Source organism: Lipotes vexillifer, unplaced genomic scaffold (assembly GCF_000442215.2).
Source record: "Lipotes vexillifer unplaced genomic scaffold, Lipotes_vexillifer_v1.1 scaffold740, whole genome shotgun sequence".
NCBI lineage: Eukaryota > Metazoa > Chordata > Mammalia > Artiodactyla > Lipotidae > Lipotes > Lipotes vexillifer.
Window position 1 is genome coordinate 337,101 of NW_006778610.1, and position 21,697 is coordinate 358,797.

General features: G+C 36.2%; 1 protein-coding gene across 4 annotated transcripts in view; it reads right to left on the reverse strand.

Annotated features, from left to right (window-relative positions):
- VCAN (versican) overlaps nucleotides 1-21,697 on the reverse strand; it is a 114,988-nt gene that overhangs the window by 58,622 nt on the left and 34,669 nt on the right. For 2 of the 4 annotated variants that reach the window (XM_007451705.1, XM_007451703.1), the window contains exons 6-7: nucleotides 14,231-14,524; nucleotides 4,433-7,414 (exon numbers count right to left, since the gene is read on the reverse strand). In XM_007451705.1, coding sequence (XP_007451767.1) covers nucleotides 4,433-7,414; nucleotides 14,231-14,524 — 3,276 coding nt within the window. The remainder of the gene's footprint in view (nucleotides 1-4,432; nucleotides 7,415-14,230; nucleotides 14,525-21,697) is intronic. The other 2 variants (XM_007451706.1, XM_007451704.1) reach the window with 1 other exon arrangement.

Sequence of the window (21,697 nt, forward strand, 5' to 3'; positions counted from 1 at the left end):
CGATACTTTCCCTACTTGCCTCACAAATTATCTCTGAGGTTTAAACATGATAAAATATGTAAAAAGTGGTCTGAAAGTATCAAGTTCTAAGTGTGTGCTTGATGACTTTGCTCTGTACATACTCTGACATGTAATTATCCATGATTTTGATTACACATAGTTATCAATAAGATTGAAGCTAGATTTGCTTAATTTGTTTTATACGGGATCATACAGAGTTATTCAAAGGTAAAAGTTAATAAATGTGTATCATTATAGTGATAGGTAGATAGATAATTAGGCCAATTTAGAAAATGTTTTTACTTAAAAAAATCAATTCATTCAGGAATTAAATGTTGCTGCTTATTTTGAATTACCTACATGTTATCATTCTCTTTCTAGCTGTGTTCTGAGGTACATGTTACTTTAGAAACTGTCACTGGGAGTGAGGGAGAGGTCCCAAGAAAGTGGGCCTCCTGATACCCGTCTCAAACACTAACCAGAACAGCCACTCTTTTTATCTACTCAAAATATAGAGGCCCTGAATAACATTTTATTTGAAGAAAGGAATCTGATCCTATAATTAAAACTCTGAAAATAATTTTCCTACATAATAAATTCTATAAAAATGAAAAATGTGATTTTAAAAAATTATATGAGGCTATCTTGGGCTAATATTACCTTTTAAAAAATGATGACCGTACAATCAATGGTATAAGTATTGGCATTTACCCAGATATCCCGTTCTCAGAACTAATGTCCCTTATTCTTTACCCTCTCCTCAACAGCATCATATTCAGAAAATAAATCTTTATCTCTATATACATTTCTCAAATGTACAAACAAAAATGCAGATGGGATTAATCATATGGGAATTATTTCTGAATGATGTCAGCAATAAAGTACCATAATTCTCAATAAGGAAACAGAGTAAAATGAACTCTAATTTAGAGGCCAAAATTATTCTTCTCAAAATCTCATTAATCTTTAATGCCATTTCATTAATAATTTTATCAATATTTTATATATATATATACCATTTTAGTTTAATATTGGCTTAATACCTGTCTTACACTTAGATTTGGATAGATATACATTATAAAACTAGCAGAAAGGAACACCTGGCAAGAAAATAATAACAAGCAGGCCTGACAAATAGTATGTAGTATACACTTGTTTAAAACTTCTTTAAAAAAACTAATAAGCCACCTATTTTAAGGTTATAACCATGAACACTTGCATAATAATGTTAAATTTAATATCTGTACACTTCCACATTATTCTCTGAGTTAAAGGTACAGTATATCAGTTTTTAAAAACATTCAGAATCCTGTTACACTAACTTGTGACATTTCAGATGATTTTGAGGAACATTCTTTAAAAAAAGGAAAAAAGGTCCAGAATTGATAAAACTCTTCCTATGCCTTTAAACTCTATAGACTTCGTATATGTTCACAAAGAAAACCTTTCAATAATTTTTCAAATGCAGGTGTGCAAATTACTCCTGAAATAGACAGGAGTCATATTTCCAGTATCCCCTGAACCACTGTTAAACCCACCCTATAGCATTTTTCAGCTCATAAAAGTTTTATGAGCTGAAAAGTTCCTTCAGATTTTGTTTAACTGCTAACTACAGTTGCTCTCTAGCAATAGCACCCTAAGTTGCTATTAAGATCCACTGGAACAATTATAACATAAACATGTCCTGCATAGCATGTTTTGTTTCATAATAGTAAAACTTTTTTCTAAAAAATCAAGATTTATATGAGTGGCTGAGTGCAGCAAAAAAATTATGAATGCCTTGGTTTAGTGTAGCATGCGTGGTATTTTTGCTTACTTGAATATACAGTATGTGTAGAGTTCAATTTTATGTTTATGAATAGATTTATATAAATTTGTACATGTACCAAGGATTTTCCAGTTTGGAAAAATGTGCCTTAATACATAAAAAGGTTGGTTTTCCAGGCACATATGTATTTTTCCTTATTAATGTACACCTGCCTTAAAACTCATTAATTTAACATCTGCTTTAGGGTTTGCCCTTGTCAAAATGAAAAATCCTTGAAAAATTAAATTTTTCATAGGAAACAAATGAGTATAAGTAAAGCAGTTGGATCTGAGTCAACCTCATTGTCTTATCAAGACAATAAACAGTGTTTTTATTCTTAAGGAGAATGGCATGTATAAAGGACACGGAAAAGCCAGATAGATGAGGGGGCTGGGGTGGTGGGAAAGAAAAAGAGATGGAGGGAGGGAACTAGATAGAGACATGTCCTATTCTCACCCCCAGACCCCGTGCCACTCACTGGAACCCCGTGCCGAAGGAGATAACCCAGTATTCCCTTTCCACAGAGTTTTCTGACCCATTGTTATAAACGCTGAATGAAAATTAGTTTGAAGGGAAATCATGGTTACATGTTTTAAAAGTGGAAGAAAGAGGAGGAAACACCTCGTTGTGTTTCCCAGACCCAGCTGAATTAAGCTAACAATTCAGATAAAAATACACGCTTTGTATAAATGGTTTCTGAGTTAGGTTACTCAGACCCTCCATTTCAAGTAAGCATTTATAAACTTAGATTGTTTTTCCCTGACGATTGCCAATTCTTCCACGGAGACTGACTTTCACTTTTTCCATCTTGTAATTTGATCACCCTCACCTGAATGCAGTTTCCCATTTAGAAGAGTTTTTAAATGCAGAACATTTTTTTTACTATTTTCTATATCATTTGATTCAATGTAGTATCTACACTAACAAGAGAGTAATCTAAATTGGGAAAAACTTCTGTATAGTTAGTTATTTAAGTATTATTTTTTTAATTCTCAAATTAAGCATTCATAGTAATCCCTATGCTTCTCTTCAATTCTTTCTTTTTCACAGTAATATCTTCTTGTCACTTTTCCAACCCTACTAACAGGAATCCTCATTCCCACTACTTGGCAGCTCGCCTCCTCTCTCCAACTCCAGCTTCAAGAGGCGGAAGAGGAATGTAAAAGAGAAGAAATATCTTATGGTTTCCAAGAAACAGCATTATTAGCAGGAAGGTAATTCTCCAATCCTGGCCTGGTTTAACGGTATTGGGAAGCGGGGACTAACGTCAATATTCTGGGAGTGTATTCTCTTCTCTACTGTTCACTGCCCCACATGAACTTCTACACTGAGAAAGTTCTGGGTGATAGAAGCCAAGTTACCATCTAACAGCACTGGAATCCAGCTGACTTGAAATTAGAGCCACCTGTGCTCCCAACAGGTGCACCCCTGAGCAGGCTAATGAGGGTAGTAACCCTCTTAAGAAAAATGACATCTTGAGGGGTATAGCCCAACATTAAGAGAGAAAACCTGCTCAAGATCATTCTTCTAGCCTGACTTCTCAGAGCCAGGTCAAGGAAAAATGAGTATTTATTCCTTTAATCCACATATTAAAACTAAAACACAGCAACTTAACTAAAATCAATGATCTTAACTTCTAAATTAAAAAAAGACAAACAAACCTGAATAGATCTATTGAATTGCATACACTATGTATTCACAATTCAGCTTACTGAATTTAGAAGATACAGTTGACTGACCTTTAGGAAGGAATCAGTTATGTTTGATGATAAAAATTGCAAGTATTAATCAATGTAAAGAAACAGCTTTTAAGAATTTTGCCAGAGAGATATATAAAATATTTGAACAGAATAGAAGGCACTGTGAATATTCCTAGAGATAAAATAACTAAATCATAAAATAAATAAAATTACAGCCTGGTTTTTAGGGAACAGAGGTAATGCTGACATATCCACTTTCTGAAATTATATTTGTCACAATAGATGACAGCATTTCCTAGAACTGAGCTAGATTTTGTTCTAAATATGTAAAGCCTCATTAAAATACCCAAGGACTACAGCTTGAAAATATGCTGAACTTTCTTTAAAATAACATTTAAACTACAGACCCACATTACCCACCCCAAAAGTTGTATAATAAACCTGCAAATCATGGAAGAGAAAACCCAAAACAAACATTTAGATGTCTTTTTATCAGCCCTAGGCATATGCAATACAGTTTTAGCTGTCCACAGTGTAAGTACTGAAGGTTAATAGTTAAAGACCAATGGAATATTAACACAGTCTAGTACTACACTTGAGTAGTAACACATGGAAAGACACTGAAATTAAAACATTTTGTTCTGCATGTTCTGAAGTGATGTAACAGTGATGATTTGGTTATATTAGATGACAAAGCAGGGCTTCTTATGACTTTTAAAATAAAATAATATCTAACATTCTTCCAAATTGTTTAACATATTCTTCCAATTCTTGAACAAATACATGAAGCTAAAACAGAATTTTTTCACACTCCAGTTATCTTCTACTGGCAGCATTTGGCATGTTGATATTTTTTTTCCAAAAGTAATTTTCAAGATAAAATGCTGGTTGCCTTGACTGGTATGTCTAGAAAGAAAAGACTTACCTGTCTTGTTTTCTCTGACCTCTATAATATAAACATTTATGTCAGGGTGGAATTTTGTCCCTGCTGAGGGTTCTGGAGTGGAAAGTGCCTGTGGTCTGAAGGCTTCTTTGCCTTCCACAGTGGGTGGTCTTGTTGGCTGTGTGGCAGAAGGAGTACTTGAAGTTGTGAAATATTCTCTATCAATATCTGTTTCTGTTTCCTTGGCTACAATATCCTCAAGGGTAGTGGGAGGAACACGAGATGTTGATTCTCCAATGATTACCATGTCACTGGTTGTATCTTCATCAGGTTCTCTGTCAATGAGAGGCGGCTTCTCAGTGGATGCTGAAGATGTGTGAAGTCTGTCTACTGAACTGAAAGCAGTAGTGATATCACTTGGAACCGTGGCTTTAACTGTTGAAAATTCTGGGAGTTTTGTGGCCTTGGGCTTTTCAAATAATCCTGAGCCTAAATCTGTATAATCTAGGGATGTTTTATCTCTTTTCTCAGTAGTGGTTTCTTCTATAAGCTGGGTAACACTTGTGCTAAAAGGTGATACAAATCCCCTTGGACTGGTACCTTCTGTTTCATATTTTTGTTCAGGCCCTGGGCTTAAAGATACCTTTGGCCCCATGCTTGGTACTAGTGTTACCACACCATCTGTTTTTGCTTTGGGCTCAGTGACAGCACCAGGTGGATAAGACATACTCTGCTCAATTTTTCTAGTTGGAGTTGTTTCTAAAACTGGGACTCCCTCAGAACCTATCACCAATCTGTCTTCAAAGCCTGTATATGCTGACCCATCACTCTCTTGTTCATCCAAGGGTGTTGTTGTCTCCTTGGCTGTGTCAGCTGTAGAACTGGGAGGAGGAACTGGTTTCTCTGGAGTCTCTTCTTTCCATGGAAACTCTTCCTGAGTTGTTTCCTGTGTAATTTCTGTTGTTGTTCTTATAGTTTCAGGATAAATAGTAGCCTCAAAGTGAGTCTGATCAGTGACATGTATGTCTTGAGAGGGTTCACCTAGAACTTCACCTTCTGATGCAATGGAAGGTAACAACACTCCCCATTCTGTCTTGGGAATTACAAAAAAAGGAATGGTATGGGAAGTGTCTACATAAGTAGTAGGCTCCTGGGTGCTACTATAATTAAAAAATGCTGATCCTTCCACATCTGAAGTGTGTGTAAATTGGGGGACAGTAGATACAGGCTTAGAGACATCCATATCTTCTCCTTCATCCAAAGCACTTCCCTCTATGGTTGCATGAACAACTCGGCCTTCCGTGCTTGTGATAGGAGAAACTCTTTCTTCAGTCATAGAATCTCTCAAAGTTGACTTTTCTGTGATGCCAGTTGATGTAGTTGGCCAAAATCTGACTGTGAATTTTTTATGGTCTGTTGTGTCTTCCTCAGTAAACTCCTCTAATGGCTTTTGAGTACTATCTGGGATACGAGTGAACTCATCTCTTCCATCTTCAGCAAAACCTGGGATTTCTTTATCCTTTCCACTCACTCCGATAGTGGTGAGTAAGGCAGGGGGCAATTTTGGAGAGCCTGCATGTTCTGTGGACCCTAAAGGCTTTGATGCTGTATTATCTTCATCCAATGACCATTTTGATACAGTAACCACCTCCACATTTAAAGTGCTTTGGGTCAAATGCACTGTTGTAATACCCTCATCATACTTTGTGGTATCTTGATAGCCACCTGCTTCTAATCCATTTGGAGTTGTCGTAAAGTCTTTCTCCACATCTGTTGCCTCTGCCGGTGCCACACTTAGCTTTGTTGTTGTCAGGGCTGGGGAATCAAAAGATTTGGTCATTCCCACTGAATACTCTGTATGATGAATTTGCTCTGAAGAAGCTGTAGGGAACTTCATTCCAGAGAAGCTTTCTTCCTCTATTTTTCCTATAAATGAATCTTCAGTGATCTTTTCCTGTATTTCAACATCTGTATAAGTAACGGTTCTCATCTCTGGTCTTAGTGTTTCTGTTCTTTCTCTTCCTGTTTGTGGAGCGGGATAAATAACAGTGGATGTTCCCTCAACTAGTCTTTTATCACCAGAATAAGGAAACAATTCTACTTCAGTATGATGCTGTGATGGGAAAGGTGTGGTGGACATATACTGGTCAAGAAAATCTTCAGTTATCCTACCATTAGTTTGTTTCTCTTTCCAGTGGTCCATGGATGACCCATCACTGTCGGGCATAGTTACAGGTGAAAAAATCGTCGATGCTGAAACTGACTCCACCTCCTCTAGTTGAGTGCGGGTGGTGTCTTCTGAAGTCTTTGATACTGTAATGACCTCAGGTATTTGGCTAAAGACTGAGGTACTCTGACCAGATCTAACTGTAGATGTTCTGTCTCCACCATCATCTTCTCCCAAGGTGAACCCATAGTGGCTTGTGGTTACTGATTCAGAGACTGTGCTTACTGCTTTCTTTTTAGTTTTGGATTCCAGGGTCATTGTTGTAGATACAAATGGCGTTTCAGGTACATTGAATTCTTTGGAAGGAATGTGCTTTGAGATTTCCATTGATGTTACCAAGGGACCCACTTCTATTTGTTCAATTTGTGTAACTGATTCTCGTATTTGTATATCTTCCTTGACACCATCCCATGAATCAGTAGCATGGAAGATGACAGTTGTACTTTGGGGCACTTCCTCCTTAATTTCAGATATGTCTGGCTTTCCAAGAGGTCCTGAAGCAGAAGGTGAGTAATAGTCCATATCCCAAGGCTTCTTAGTACTCCCATCAGGCGCGGGTGATTCCGTGGCTATTCTGTGTGTGATAGTTAGAGGCTGAACTGTGGCTTTCTGTTCAAAATTGGCTATATTTCCCACAGGAGGGAACTTTGTTGTAATGACAGGTAATTCAGTGATTAAAGGGACGATTGGTGTAGTTCTGTCGGGTCCCATTTGTAGTTCTTCCGATAAAGTGGGTGAGGCAGTTTCTGCAAGCATATTCAGTTCGATGGTTGTAGCCTCTGATATATTCTGTTTAGCTAGAAAAATAATTTCAAAGAGTTGATTAGAAAAGCCACTAATAAAAAGTTGTACGTCCAGTGTGTTTGTTAAGTGCTGTTGTGTACTTTGGGGCAACCCCAAATTGTTTTCTGATGGAGAGGAGTCTAAAAACTATACTTAAATTAATCCGAAGACAGACAATTGAACATTTAATCATCACAAATTGATCACTTGTTTTATATTGAAAGGTTTAACACTGGTTTTACCCATAGGTATGAATGACTGTTCTTGGCTAAGGGAAGTGAATACTATGTAGTTTTAAGATAAGGAGAAGTTAAACATAAATAAATAAATAAATGCAGAGTTTGGAAACAGTAGGTATGTTATTTATCAGAAACTACAGCACCAACTTGAAGTCCAGTAGGAGAACTTAGTGCTACTATTCTGGAGGCTTCTGTCTCTAGCTACATAATGTCTCTGGGGAGAGGGAGTGCCTCAGATTGCAAAACAACAAAAAAGCCACATCAAATGTACCCGAGTTACATATCAATGATTACATTGTCCATAATGTGGAGGCTTTCATAAAAACAGGATATTAACACCACTATTCACTTGATCCCCAGTGTTGGACATTTGTCTTCATATTCCTTTCAAATCTGCAGAGTAGCCTTGTTTATAATAAATAATAAAATGCCTCTGGCCAAGGCTGCTTGGCATTTGTCGTAGTTCTATATCTTGTTCTATGTTCTACCCATTATGTTTGTAACTCTTAAGGGTCTTGGTTCCAGCCTTACTTTTAGCAGGAAATGTAAACATAGAACAGGAAGTAAAGTACCCACATGATATATTTTAGCTCTGTAATTACAAATCACTGGAAACAACCCTGAGCATCAGAAAGAATGGGCTCAGGCAATAAAAAGTAACATGTCATCATAAAATGCTACATTATAATGCCTCCAGATTTACAGAGAATGGTCTGGCCTGTTTAAAGAAATTTAAGTTGTGTATAAAAGTGACAGTGTTGTAGATAAGATTCCATCTCAACATAAAGAAAATGCAGCAGCTTAGCACATAAAGATTTTGTTATTCTTTTTTTTAAATTCAGATTTTCAAAAATCAAAAACTGATTGCCACTAGACTCAGAAGGAACTGATCTGAGGAAATCTGTAGTCATTGTTTTGCTACATCCTGTATGATTTAAAACTAGTTGTATGGGTAATGTCTGTTCCCCTGATAAAAGTTGTAATATCTGTAGTATCTGTAATATCTTGTGGCTTACTCTTAATAATCCCCAAACCAGAGTCCTTGGAAAACAAAACTGGATACTTTTGAGCTCCAGCTACTCCATCAAAACTTAATGATATTAGGGCACTGAAACTGCTCTGTATGATACTAGAATGGCAAATACATGTCATTATATATTTGTCCAAACTCAGAACGTACAACACAAAGAGTGAACCCTAGTGTAAACTATGGACTTCGATTGATTATGTTGTGTCCATGTGGGTTCCTCAGTTGTAACAAACATACCACTCTGATGGGGGATGTTGATAATGGGGGTGGCTGTGCATGAATGGGGGCAGGGAATATATGGGAAATCTCTGCATCTTCCACTCAATTTTACTGTGAACCTAAAACTGCTCTCATAAATAAAGTCTATTTTAAAAATTTAATGATGTGATTTTGTTGTAAATCAGACTTGAGCTGTAACAGATTCCTCATTTTTTGTCTGGTATGAGCTGTTATTAGGCTCATTTTAAAGCCCAGATTCATCAATTTTATAACAAAAACTTGGTGGCCATTTCATTATGATGTAGTTAAAAATTCTTTAGTCTGCCACTTTTTATCCCTTTGTATTAAAACAAAACTAAACAACAGAACAAAAAAGAATCGCACTCTTCAAAAACATGTTAAATAACTTTTTTTTTTCCTTTTTTTAAGAAAGCTTTTTCTGCATTCATTTCCTGGAAGAAGCTTTTGTTATTTTGATTGACATGAACAACTTAAGGAACCAAAGTGAGGTTGACTATTTTTCTTTTCATTCAATTCTCTATCCTCTGAAATTCCATAACTGTTACCTCATTTAACTGCCAAATATCATGTTTGTTTTATAACTGCATTCTTTGGGGAAACAGTAAAATGTACATACAGAGAAAGTTCCCATGGAAACATAATATAAACACTTAGCACACTGCACATTAGAGAAAATTTAATCATATTATTATTAACAACAACAAAAAAGCTAATTTTGCTTTTTCCCTATGAGTAGTTCCATAGCTGATGAAATTCACTTAAAAGGAGGTGATAACTGCAATAGGGCCAAAAGAGGGGCTGTGAATCAGGTCTTCCTATGCTCCAACCCAAGTTCTATGTTAACAACTTTCCACAGTGCTATGAAAATACTTTTATAGCATTTTAAAAATGAAGGACTACGTAACTACGTAACTGTCATTATCAATTATTACTGAACTGTTTGGTGTTGCCTTCCTCTACGCCCGGAACACAGTAATATGACAGTAGTATGTCTCAGAGAATCTCCTTTACAAAGCTAGGATCTATGTGACTTTGTTTTCAAAAACAAGCGTTTTCAATAATTTGAGAGCCCTGTTTAAAAGTCTGCTTATAATTAAGTTGATTAATTCTACTATTTGGAATGGAAAACCTCAGACTTCCTTTTGGGGTTGGGTTGCTTTTTCATCAGCTTAACAGCTGATTTCCATCACAACTCAGTATATCTGAGCATCTGCACCATTTGCTTCAACCATTCCAAAACAAAGGAACTAATTTTAAAAAACACAAATATCTACAAAGAAATATCTTCAGAATAAATGCCAGTGTATTAATGATGACTATTACAAAGGTGAAAGCACAACTCCAGATTATTCTAAAAGTGTCTCTCCAGAAGGAGGATTCACATGGAGAAATTTTTGCCCTGGAAAACTACCAGTGTCCCTTCAACTTCATTATCGAGGAAGCCAACAGAAAGCAGCAGGATTCTTTTCCCACAAAAGCTCCCTTCCAACATTTGCAGCTGTCTGCCACACAGATGTTTCACATCACTGTACTTTATGGTATTTTATATCCTATGGACTATCTTCTCCAGTGCTTCTGTTGTGAGACATGAGGCAGATTTTCCTAATAAAAGATAAAAACCCTATTAGCAGCACGATGGTCGATTTAACTTATACCCATACTGCCTACATTATAGGGAAATCACTGGATATTCAATAAGTTGATTCCGGGCTCATGGTTGCGGAAAGAGTAAAGTTTGGAACAATGAGATTAGAATTCAAATTAATTTTTAAAGTTTTACGAGTGATTGAATGCTAACCAATTCAAATTCAATAAACAGAGACATTTAAAACATACCAGTTTGGGAAGGATAAGTTTTGACACTATGGTCAGATTATGATCTAGGGCACAAAAAATATAATATACTGACCATAGGTTAGAAGGGCAGGTCAATTGTAAAAGTGGACAAATATATAAGAAAGATAGCATAGGAAGTGGTGGGTACTTATTTAGCCTTCTCTAGACCACTATCTCTAGCTCCAAGTTTAATCCAACAGAAGGATGTGAAGAACAATGAGGGTTCAAAGCAAGATGGCATAGGTGATTAGAGGCCTCGAAATTAAAATTTCAGAACAAGGAAATTGTTTCAACTGAGGGAGACACTGAGGGACAACCGAACAGTTGTTTTCAATAGTAGAAATGCTGTAATTTAGATTTTGGTCTCCAACTTAAGAAGGAAAGATGAACTCAAATTCTAATGCAAAGGATTTAGATAATTGGAAAAACTGAGAGCGATAGTAATAGGATATTGGAATGGGTTTTCTAGGAAACATTCCCTATCTCCCTCTCCTGGAGATCTTTAATAATATTAAATGAGAGGTTATTATGAGTCGTCAATAGTTTTGATTCGCTTAAATTGGGGAGTGTGGATGATCCTTCAAAGCCCTGCATAACTCTATTTCATAGAACTTGCTTAACTCTGAGGTCAAAGAAAAACGAAAAGTGCACAATTTAACCATCAAGGGGAAATGTACAGGAAAACTTTATTTCATAAGGACATTAATTTACTTGTTTTTCAAATCTATTTGACAAGAACAGATTCTATTTATCATCAGCCATTGTTAATGTTCTATTCAGTGATTTTAAAAGGAAAAGGGAATTATAGCAAAGTGAGATTTGGTATTGTTTATTCACCATGAAGTGGCCTTAAAAACACTTTCTACTTTTGGTAAAAGCAAACAAGAAAAATATCCTTATATTTCTAAATTCTTCTACTTAACCAGCCAGCTGTACATCTCTGAAATCACTTTTGGAATTGTCCTTAAGGCCATAACTCTTACCAACTTTAACTCCATAAATCTAGTCACTACTCAACTATGTGGGAAACTGGACAGCAGGCAAGTCATTTTGAGAATATTTTTCAAAGTAAAAAAATGTATATTTTAAAAGAATCTCTGAAAAATGAATTAGAAATTTGGGGAGGCTGTTGGCATTGTGTGTGGTTTAAGGAAGGCTTTTATGTATGACTAAACTTTCATAAACTTTTATATGCTGAATAAATTTTGAGTATGGTAGAGTCTTACAGAAGAACTAAATAAGAATCTAGCCTTTAGCTTAGGTGGGGAGAAAAACGAAAATTTGAATCCATTATATTTGCCAGTTATATAGTTCTAAGTTATATAGATTCAAATGAATTAGGGAGAAAAAAAATGGACCTAAACTTTCAAATTTTATTCATATTTTATATAGATTTTTACTAGATGGTTATTTTATTTGAATCTAACTACATTGTTATTTTGTACATTCATGTGAATTCCTTATTTAAATAAATAATTTAAAACACATCAGGATGAATTCTTTGCGGCTACAGACAGGCTTTGGTTTAAATTTATTCTCAAGGAGAACAAAAATGTTTAAAAGTTCTCTAGTGCCACGTTTATAAAGCACAAGAAAATAAAATCAAACAAGGTGGTCATGCTGGATAATTCAACTCCTTCCTTAATTTAACCTCTCTAACCCACCTGTCCCCAACCCCTCTCCAACACACACACACAGATTTGATTTTCTTCCTTAATCATATCAGTCACTTAGTGTAAAACTGATTTTAAAGCTTGAACTACTTGAAAATATACCCATAACCCATTATGGGTATATGGCTTAAAGGAATGATATCTCTCTACTTCTAGGGATAAGGTTTTGTTACTATTGTTGATGTTTGTTTGTTTTCCTAAAAATGATTAAGACTTTTTCTGTAGTTTCGGGGCCTAGGAACAAAAACTAATATTTTCAATGGCTTTTCATGGCCAGCTTGTATCACACTGATACACAACACGTGGCTTTAACACTCAGAAAGTTGAGTTTACAGGAAGAGATCCAAACAGAAGTATCTTAGCTGGGAAATAGCAGTATGTGAAACCATACCTTTCTGCTGCACTAACATCTATTCTCCTGACTATTCAAGACATCCCAGTTCTGTGTCTTCTTGGTTGATGAAGAATGTCTGTATATTTCACTTCAGAAACCAATTACAAAATAAGCTAGTGTATTTTCTACTCATTTCAGTTACAGTTGACCCTCCATATCCATGGGTTCCACATCCGAGGATTCAACCAACTTCTGATTAAAAAAAATTAAAAGTTCCAAAAACTCCAGAAAGTTCCCAAAAGCAAGACTTGAAATTGTTGTGTGCCAGCAACTATTTACATAGTTGGTATTATATACTATTACATAGTATAGGTATTATAAGTAATCTAGAGATGATTTAAAGTATACAGGAGGGTGTGTATAGGTTATATGCAATTATTACTTTATATAAGGGACTTGAGCACCTGCGGATTTTGGTATTCCCCAGGTCCTGGAACCAATCTCCCGTGGATACCAAGGGATGACTGTACGTATCGCTATAACAATATATATTGGAAACTTAGTAAAAAGTTCTCACTGTATTTCAATATAATGTGGCTCTATCTTGAACACACTCAAGGTCACCAAAAATTTAGGAGATATTCATTTTGCTGGCACAATATAGATCCTACTAAATATCACAGTGAGGCTCTGGATTACTTGCTTGTTTAATTAAGCATTCTACAAGTACTATAGCATGTGACTACTACTGCTAAAATAATTTAAGGACATCTAAAGAATTAAAATAATTATATCATGAATGCTGAGAAATGTTACTTAAAATCCATTTTAAGTAGTAAACCTGACTGAAGATAGCCTATTTATGTTAGAGCTTGCAAAAAACACATGCTGTATGTCAATGTGATACTAGAGAATTAAGCATTAGAAGGCACATATTTCCATTATTTGAAATAAAATGAGATAAAATAAGATTTTTATTTATAGCATGGTTCATTTTTAGGTATTATCCACGTCAGCTCCAAGTACTCACCTGCAATGACTGAAATTTAAATCCTCCGCCATTTAAAAGAAAGGGTGACAGCAAACAAAGACAAAATAAACAGAATTCAAGGATTCAACTCAGCCACAGTTGGTCCCAGCATTATAGCATCAACAATCGAATTGCATTCAAGGACTGCAATTAATGTAAAATAAGTACGCAGAAACATGTTCTATGGTTCTAAGTGCAATGCATCACAGTTAAGGCCTTCACCTGACATTTCCTCATTCTCTCTAAAAACACCATTTGTCAAACTTCTTGTTTTAACCGTATCACTGCTGTTGCATTTCCTTGGTTTTGAAAGTCACTGAACTGTTTCCATTCCGTGCACACACTGCAACACATGGAATCATTCCGATGGCTAGTTGAACATCAATTGCACGGCTTCGAAGTATTTTTTTAAAAATCTGTAATGTTTAAAAAGGTACCAAACACTTACGTTTAAAGCAGTAGGCATCAAATCTGCTATCAGGGAGAGGGAAGCCTGTCTGGTTCTCAAAACGATACAGGGTTCTCACCCCAAGTAAACCACCTCCACACTGGGCCCTGGCCACAGTCACAGGGTGGCGAACGCTGGCGTCCGACAGCCACCCGTAATCACACTGGTCGAAGCCACTCCTCCACGCCGCTTGGAGCTCCCCCACTGTCGCCAGGCGGGCATCTCGGTTTTCACACCCTTCTCCAGCTTCCTCAAAGGTGAATTTATTGGGAGCAGTGATGTGGAAAACATCACCTGCAATCAGAAGAGGAAAAAGGGTCTAAATTTTACTATTTAGTCCCTTTCTGTTTATGGGAGATGGGGAAAAGCACGTAATTCTTTTTTTCATGGCAAGGTAGCAGCTTCTATATTTTAAAGCAGAAAACTCAATGTTACCTCATTTTGTTATTATTAGTGATAAGAAATAACACAATAAAAAGAACACACGCCAGAAAAGTTTCATTTTATATACATATATTCCCATAGGCCGTAGAAGCAGTCATTTGATAATAAAGTTACAATCAGTTCTTTAAAATGAACAAACTTTTCCAAATGATTCTTTGGTTTACCAGCCAGGAAACGGGTTTTCTCTTGAATGAAAAAGGCTGTGAGGTACTTATCAACATTGCATGTTGGAAAGAGAAAGTTGCATTGAAATGTCACTGAGGTTATTTTTCTTTGTCTACCCTAAAATCAAATAGTAATTCTCTGACTCTCCCATCTATCTCTACCATCAAAATGGATTAACTCCCATCAAAGCAAACAACAAAACAAGAAGACCTCCAGGGTTTGAAGAGGGGGATGGGAAAGAGGCAGAATGGAATGCTGTTTCCTGCTTTCCTGTCCTAGGCACAGGGCTACCTTGATAGTCATGCAGGTCATGGCCTACACTTGGGCAGGGCTGAGAGTGTACAGGGGCCAGTATCCCATTCAACCAGCCAAAGGTACCAAAGCCTCCCTGGAGGAAGGGGCACCCTTTTTCTGCTTGCTCTGCCCAGGGTGGATACCTTTTGCAATCTGTCTGCCCAGAAGGAGCGCCCTTTGCGGTTCTCACAAAGTTACTGTATGTGCTAGCAGGGGCTCTAACTAGGTTGGAGAGACTCTTACATTTGCTTATTGATGAACAAAGAAAGGCAGGACATTTACTTTGTTCATCGCCAGGCTCAATTAGACCCAAGTAGTATGTTCATTATCACTTAATATGTCACAATAAAGTATTCTGGAAATGCCAGAGAGTTTGTTAAATTGGAATTTTACTTGGGTGACTAACATAACAACTTGCTGAAATAAATGCAATGTGAATTAAATGATGCTTTTCACACATGAGCACATAAGTGGCTAAAGGAGACAGAATTAGAGAATACCTAAGCAAATATAGCAGGCATGGGGAGGAGTATAAAATGAGGTAGAGAGGAAGCTAACATACTGATAGCCCATTATTACAGCAGCTGTGGGTCCTGTTTCTATCTCACGGAGGCCACTCTGATTCTATGAGATATTAGACAGCTGGGATGCAGAGCTCTCATGATTTGGATCTTCACCTAACTAAATCCATATGTAACAAGGGATTGTTTAAAATGAGCAGAGCCATTACTCTCTGTGCGTGTGTCCTAGCTTTATAACATAAGAAAAATCAGTCAGGAGAAAAAGGCCAAATCACCCACATCAGCTCTTCTCACTGCAAATCTAAAAATGCTACCAACGAAACTAGGCCAAATCCCAATGAGAGCTATTTGAAGAAGAGAGAGAAAAATGACTTTTACCTGACTGAAAAAAGCAAGGTAGAGGTGAGAATGGGTTTTTGTCCTTAATTACCTAGGCTGGCAAAGGACAGTAATCTCACATCCAAAAATATACTAGAAGAACAAAGATTCCCCCTCCCCATTCTTAGCATGTCTCCCTTCCCGCTAAGTTTTAAAAGCTTAAGGGTCACGGGACCGGTTGCACAGTATGTACTTAATAATTTGTTAAATGAATGGCATTTCAAGTTCTCGTTCAGAAACAAGGGGCCCTTTTTCTTCCATCCTTCCCAAGCAGCACATTAAAGAGCACTAACTCTGCTGCAGAGCTTTGGGTAGCTGCTGTCTGGGACAGGCGATTCACTCACCTATGGATTTGGCTCAAAGCAACCTGGGGACAGGCAGACAAAAGAGAGACTGCGTCACCCCAAGCAGCCTCAGCAGCCCCGTTCACCTCAGCATTACACTTGCATTTGGCCTGAAAGGAATCTAAGTGTGAAAGAGGGCAGCAGGCCAGCACGCTTCCTTCCACGGTGGAACACCTGGATTTGTTATTACAGCTGGAATATCAGTTTTGTTGCCTTTGTTTTCTGCACTGTGAGGTACTTCTACAATGAGGCAAGAGTACTGTTCCTTTTCAGTAACAAGAGTGATCAGCCAACCAGAGCAGGGCAGAGAAATACAATTAACTGAGGAAAACTCTGCTTCTCCAAACAGCAATTTTAGTCCATATGATGGAAGAAATCAGCTTCTCCAAACGCCATGCCAAAGGGCCAATGAAGAAAAATGACGGCATGATTTTCTGGGTAACTGGTTTCCCTATATTAAATAGCAAACATGTTTGGGGTATTAAAGGAAAGAAAGGCTTCAGTAGGTGCTGGTAGGTTAAAAAGAGAGTACCCTTATTATTATTAAATCAATAAAGAACTACTTATAGAACTTTTCATATAAAAACTCTTGTTAAATCTGACTTTATATCAAAACAGTGATTTAATTCACTTGTTTGGAGGATACTATTTCCATCTATCCAATCTCCAAAAAATAATGATTTTACTTATTTAACTAAATTCTGTTATCCCCAAGGCCACCTATTTTCCTTTTCATTTATATGTAAAATGTTATCAAACATTGCAAATAAAATTTTAAAAGCTTATTGAAAGAGATATCACCATTGGGTTTCATGTAACCCAGATGAAAAAAGGAAGATTTAACTGGCATTAATTGAGTTTACCCTAAGGTGAGAATCAAACCAATTCATCTCTAAAGATAACGGGTGGCCTGTCATCATATATGTCATAATTGTTGTTTCATTTCAAAATAATGAGAAAAGGAAAAGAAAAACATTTACTTTAACTCTGTTCCAAAAAAAAAAAGTCTAAGCCTTCCTAAATCATTAACTGTTTAACATAAACATTACCTTGTCCACTAGTGAAGCATCCACACTATGGAATTCTCTTACTGAGTCTTAAAGCTTTTAGAATTGACACTCAGTCTCTACCGAAAGCAGTAAGTTGAAGGTCTAAACTTTGCCCTTCCTATGTTTCAACCTCAAATTATTAAGGCCAAACATATTCTACTTTTCTCAAATATGCCAGAATATCCTGGCATCAGTTTCATACTAAAAGCAAAACCAGAAAGAAAAAAATAAGAGTGAATTAATAGGTAATACACAGATAGCAATAACTGAACTAATTCATATTACTGTGTCCTTGATTTCTAAGACACCTATTTTTACATTTTATTGACAAAACTAAAATAACCTCTTGTCAAGTACTTTTTGATCCATTAGTTGCCTGGTTTTAAATAGATAATCCTTTGACATTATATATTTTTTATCTAACATAATACAAATGTAAGGAGATCTGCTGTTTAAATCAGAATTAACCTGTTAAAAGCTTATTGTTGAAGATGTGGATTGGGAAGGTTATTAACTTATGGTTCAAGTTCTAAGAATATAATTTCCAAAAATGTCTTCTCCAGAAAACTGGTGATCCTTGAGACATGAGTAGGTATTCCAAAGAAAAGAGGTTTCGTGGACATTGGCATTTAGGAAACAAATACAAGGCATCTGCCAGGTCTTCGTTTCTGTAAGATTTCTCAGAGTAGTTAATATTATAGTATTTATTTGGGAGTCCCCACAAAGAACTTAGGATTTTTAAGCCATTTGACCAGAGTAATCTCCTTTTCTCATAGAAGACTAATTAACAGTCCATGGATCTGTTTCATGGAATAGTTTGGAAAACACTGCTCTAGAGACATGTATGTTTCAATCAGGAAAAGGAATCTCAATTGAGTCATAACAAAGATAACTTAGTATTAAGTTTCTGGTAGCCTATGTGTTAACCTGCTTGAGATAGAAGCAGACTGCGTAGACCAGGTAATCAGACAGAATCAAAGCAGGAGCCAAAAAAACAAAGCAAAGGGCATATGAAGTCCATTGCCTCCAAGGGGTTTATCAGAGACTGCAAGGGAGCAAAGGAATCTGGCGCAGATCAGGGACCCTGATAAAATGTCCAAGACCATATTTAAGCTGAACACAGAAGTGTCTCATTTCTTAAAAAGAAGCTTTTGCAAAAAGTCAAGCAAGGTAGAGCAGACAAAAGTAGCAGTCTTTCTCCTTAGTAACTAACTGTAGGTGCAAGTCTTTCAATCCCATATCCCATAGAAAAATGCAGGTTTTAGGCTAAACACTGTCCACTTTTACACTGAGAAAAGCAGTCAAGATGTTAAGATTTTCAAAGATTTTATTGATCTACTCTCAGTTTTAAAATCTATAGTCAGGAATTATTTATAGGTCAAATTATATGTTCTAAACTCTAACATCAGTCATTCATGGCATTAATGACATTAGAGAGAAATTAAGTCTGGGCCAGTAACAGGAATGTAAACCTAAGCTTGGTCCAAAAATGAATGATCATATGAGGATATACCAAGAGATAAAATCTAAAGTCCAGAGGCAAAGCCAAACCAGGAACCAAAGGAACAGAAAAAGAGAAAGCAAACATGGGAAATCAAGCAAAGCAACTCAGTGCATTTGTTTAGCTTCTCTCTCTCCAACAGGACTTCATTGGTCAGGTTGTATAAGTTCCTATTCTGAGGGTATCTTAAAGGCACCTTTTGGCCTCTGATGTAAGTAATAAAAGTTCCTTCTGAATTTTATCACAGTATCACCTTAAGAGTGAGAGGAGAGAGCAAAGCCTTCCTTGAGAGAGAAAATGCCTATTATTAGCATCGGACAAGGCCATGTTCTAGCTCTACTCTTGAATACTGTGACTGAACAATTGAATGTATTTTAGCTTTACTGGATATATGCCTTCCTGGAAGACAAGCATCACTTTTATAAGTTAACAAGGAGTCTACTATTCAGTTCCAGAAGTTGCCTCATCAAAGCAGTTACATCTATAGGACATTTATTATCAAATTTGTAACAAGAATACAGATTTGAAACATGTTTCTAAATGTTATCTATCTATGAGATAATTGTATCTCTTATATATTATTATAGATAATAAATAATTATCTATGATATAATATAATTAAATAATAAAAATTATCTATCAATTTTTCGCTGATTAAGGAGAGCAAATAAAATGTCAGGAAAGAAATACACAAAATATCCTTTATACACAAAACGATTCATGACTTAAGGTAAAATGCCAAGCTGACTTAAGTTGTTGTAAGTGAGAATTTACTGACATGTACACACATATATTTGCATTAGTACACACATAAACTATAATGCAGAACAGAGGATTTCACACACAGGATAATTTGCATGTTCGTATGGAAAATATATATATAACTTCTAATTTCCCAAAATTTCAAGTTAAGTGATCTGGCTTTGAATTATTCCTGTTATTACAACTTTCCAGGGATGTCCTAGAAGAAACTGGAAGACATTGCTGGTAAGACTTTAATATGTGGTGACATTCTACAAACTAAATTCGTCTTAATCATAGGAATTAACATCATCAGAAATATTAGGAAAAAAATACTTAAATTTGACAAGTAACTGCTAAAAGACTCCCTGGAAAGTGGACCATGAATGTTATTTTTCCACACTTCTGATTGCTAAATGGAAAAGCTATTTCTTAGCAGACTTTAAAATGACAGATACTAAAATGGCAAGCAATGATGAAAACAAATCAAAACATTAAGATGACCTACACTGTTCAAAAGCTAGACTTTACACTCAGGAGTAGCACAGAAAAATTATGAAAGAGGCTGGGTCCAGAGCAAAGCTAAGGTAGGATATTTTTCTTCTACTGAAAATTCCCTGAGATCACCAAGGTGAAACAGGGAATTGGCATCAGCAGATCACAGATGATTATTCAATTCTTTCCAGGACTGCAGCTGATGGGCCGCTGTCTGTGGTAGTCAAAGCTGATATATCACCACAATTATCTAGATGCGTCTGTTTTCTGGGTTGTGTGATCAATGTTTATATTTATTCTGTTTATTTGTGCTCATAACCTTTCTATCCTGAACTGTCTGGTCTGAAAATCAATTCTTATAAACTAATCATGAGTCCCTTTGCCCATCTGAGAACAGAGCTTCCTGATTTTTTGTTCACTGTAAGGAAGTTCAAGATTTGTGATTGTTACTACATTTCGTTGCAATGTGGGCCAAAATGGTATATGAGTAATAAATGTGTGCAAAAGTAGATATGGTGTGTGAACTGGAAACAATCCCATGAAATGCCCATAGGATAAAACCACTTAGAGTATATGGCAAGTATTATGGTGATAAAGACAATTCAACATAATTATTACTAGGTTTAAAGTTTTGGACTTTTTTTTTTTTTCAAAGGAAGCTTCTTCTCTTTTTCTTTGTCTTTGTCTTTCTTTTTTGCCCATGTCTATATATACAAGATCAAAGCAATAAAGACTAATACTCATTATCCTGGATCACGAAATCCATCAGCTGTACATGGTTGGTTAACAGCTAACCTACACTGCTATATAATCTCGACAGCCAATATTTGTAGGTAATTCAAAAGTATGTCAATTGCCCCTAAGATCTGATCCTTTAACCTGTACAGAAACAAACCTTCTGTTAACAGTGACAAGAAAACTTCTGGGGCTGCCAAGGTAACTTCATCCAATTCTAGTGTTAGGCTGGCAATGTTTCTCATTTGAGGGGTAATGAGACTGGAAAGCCAGGTCAGCACCTTTCAAATTTCTCACTTGTTTTAGGCTGAAGTAGACGCAAAATGTGGCTTAAAGCATAGACACTGGGTTTTGAAAATTTTAACCTCTAATTAATTTTAGAGAATTGTCATCAGTCAGCTGTGATAGTCAGTTAACATTCTCTAAATCAGATCATATTCATGGGAAAGGGAATCCACATATTTGTCAATGTGTTATTACACAAGATCTTATATATGTCATTTGAAAGGTTTAAAGACACAGGAAATCCCACTAAAATTTAAACATATTTTTATGGTTTGCAGGATGTCGGATCTCATTCTTTCCCAATGACAGAGCAGTAAGATTTTAATTAGAGTGAGAAAGAGGTTCTAAAACATTTCTGGATGTCTGAGTCTTCAAAATATATGAGATTGAATGTGTTATTTGGTTTGACAGGCTCAGTATGGCTGCAGGTCAACACAGGAGAATCAGCCTAGTTTTTTTTTTACTTTTCACAGCTGAGAGTTAAATGGCCACTGTATTTCCAAAGAAGCTCTTCC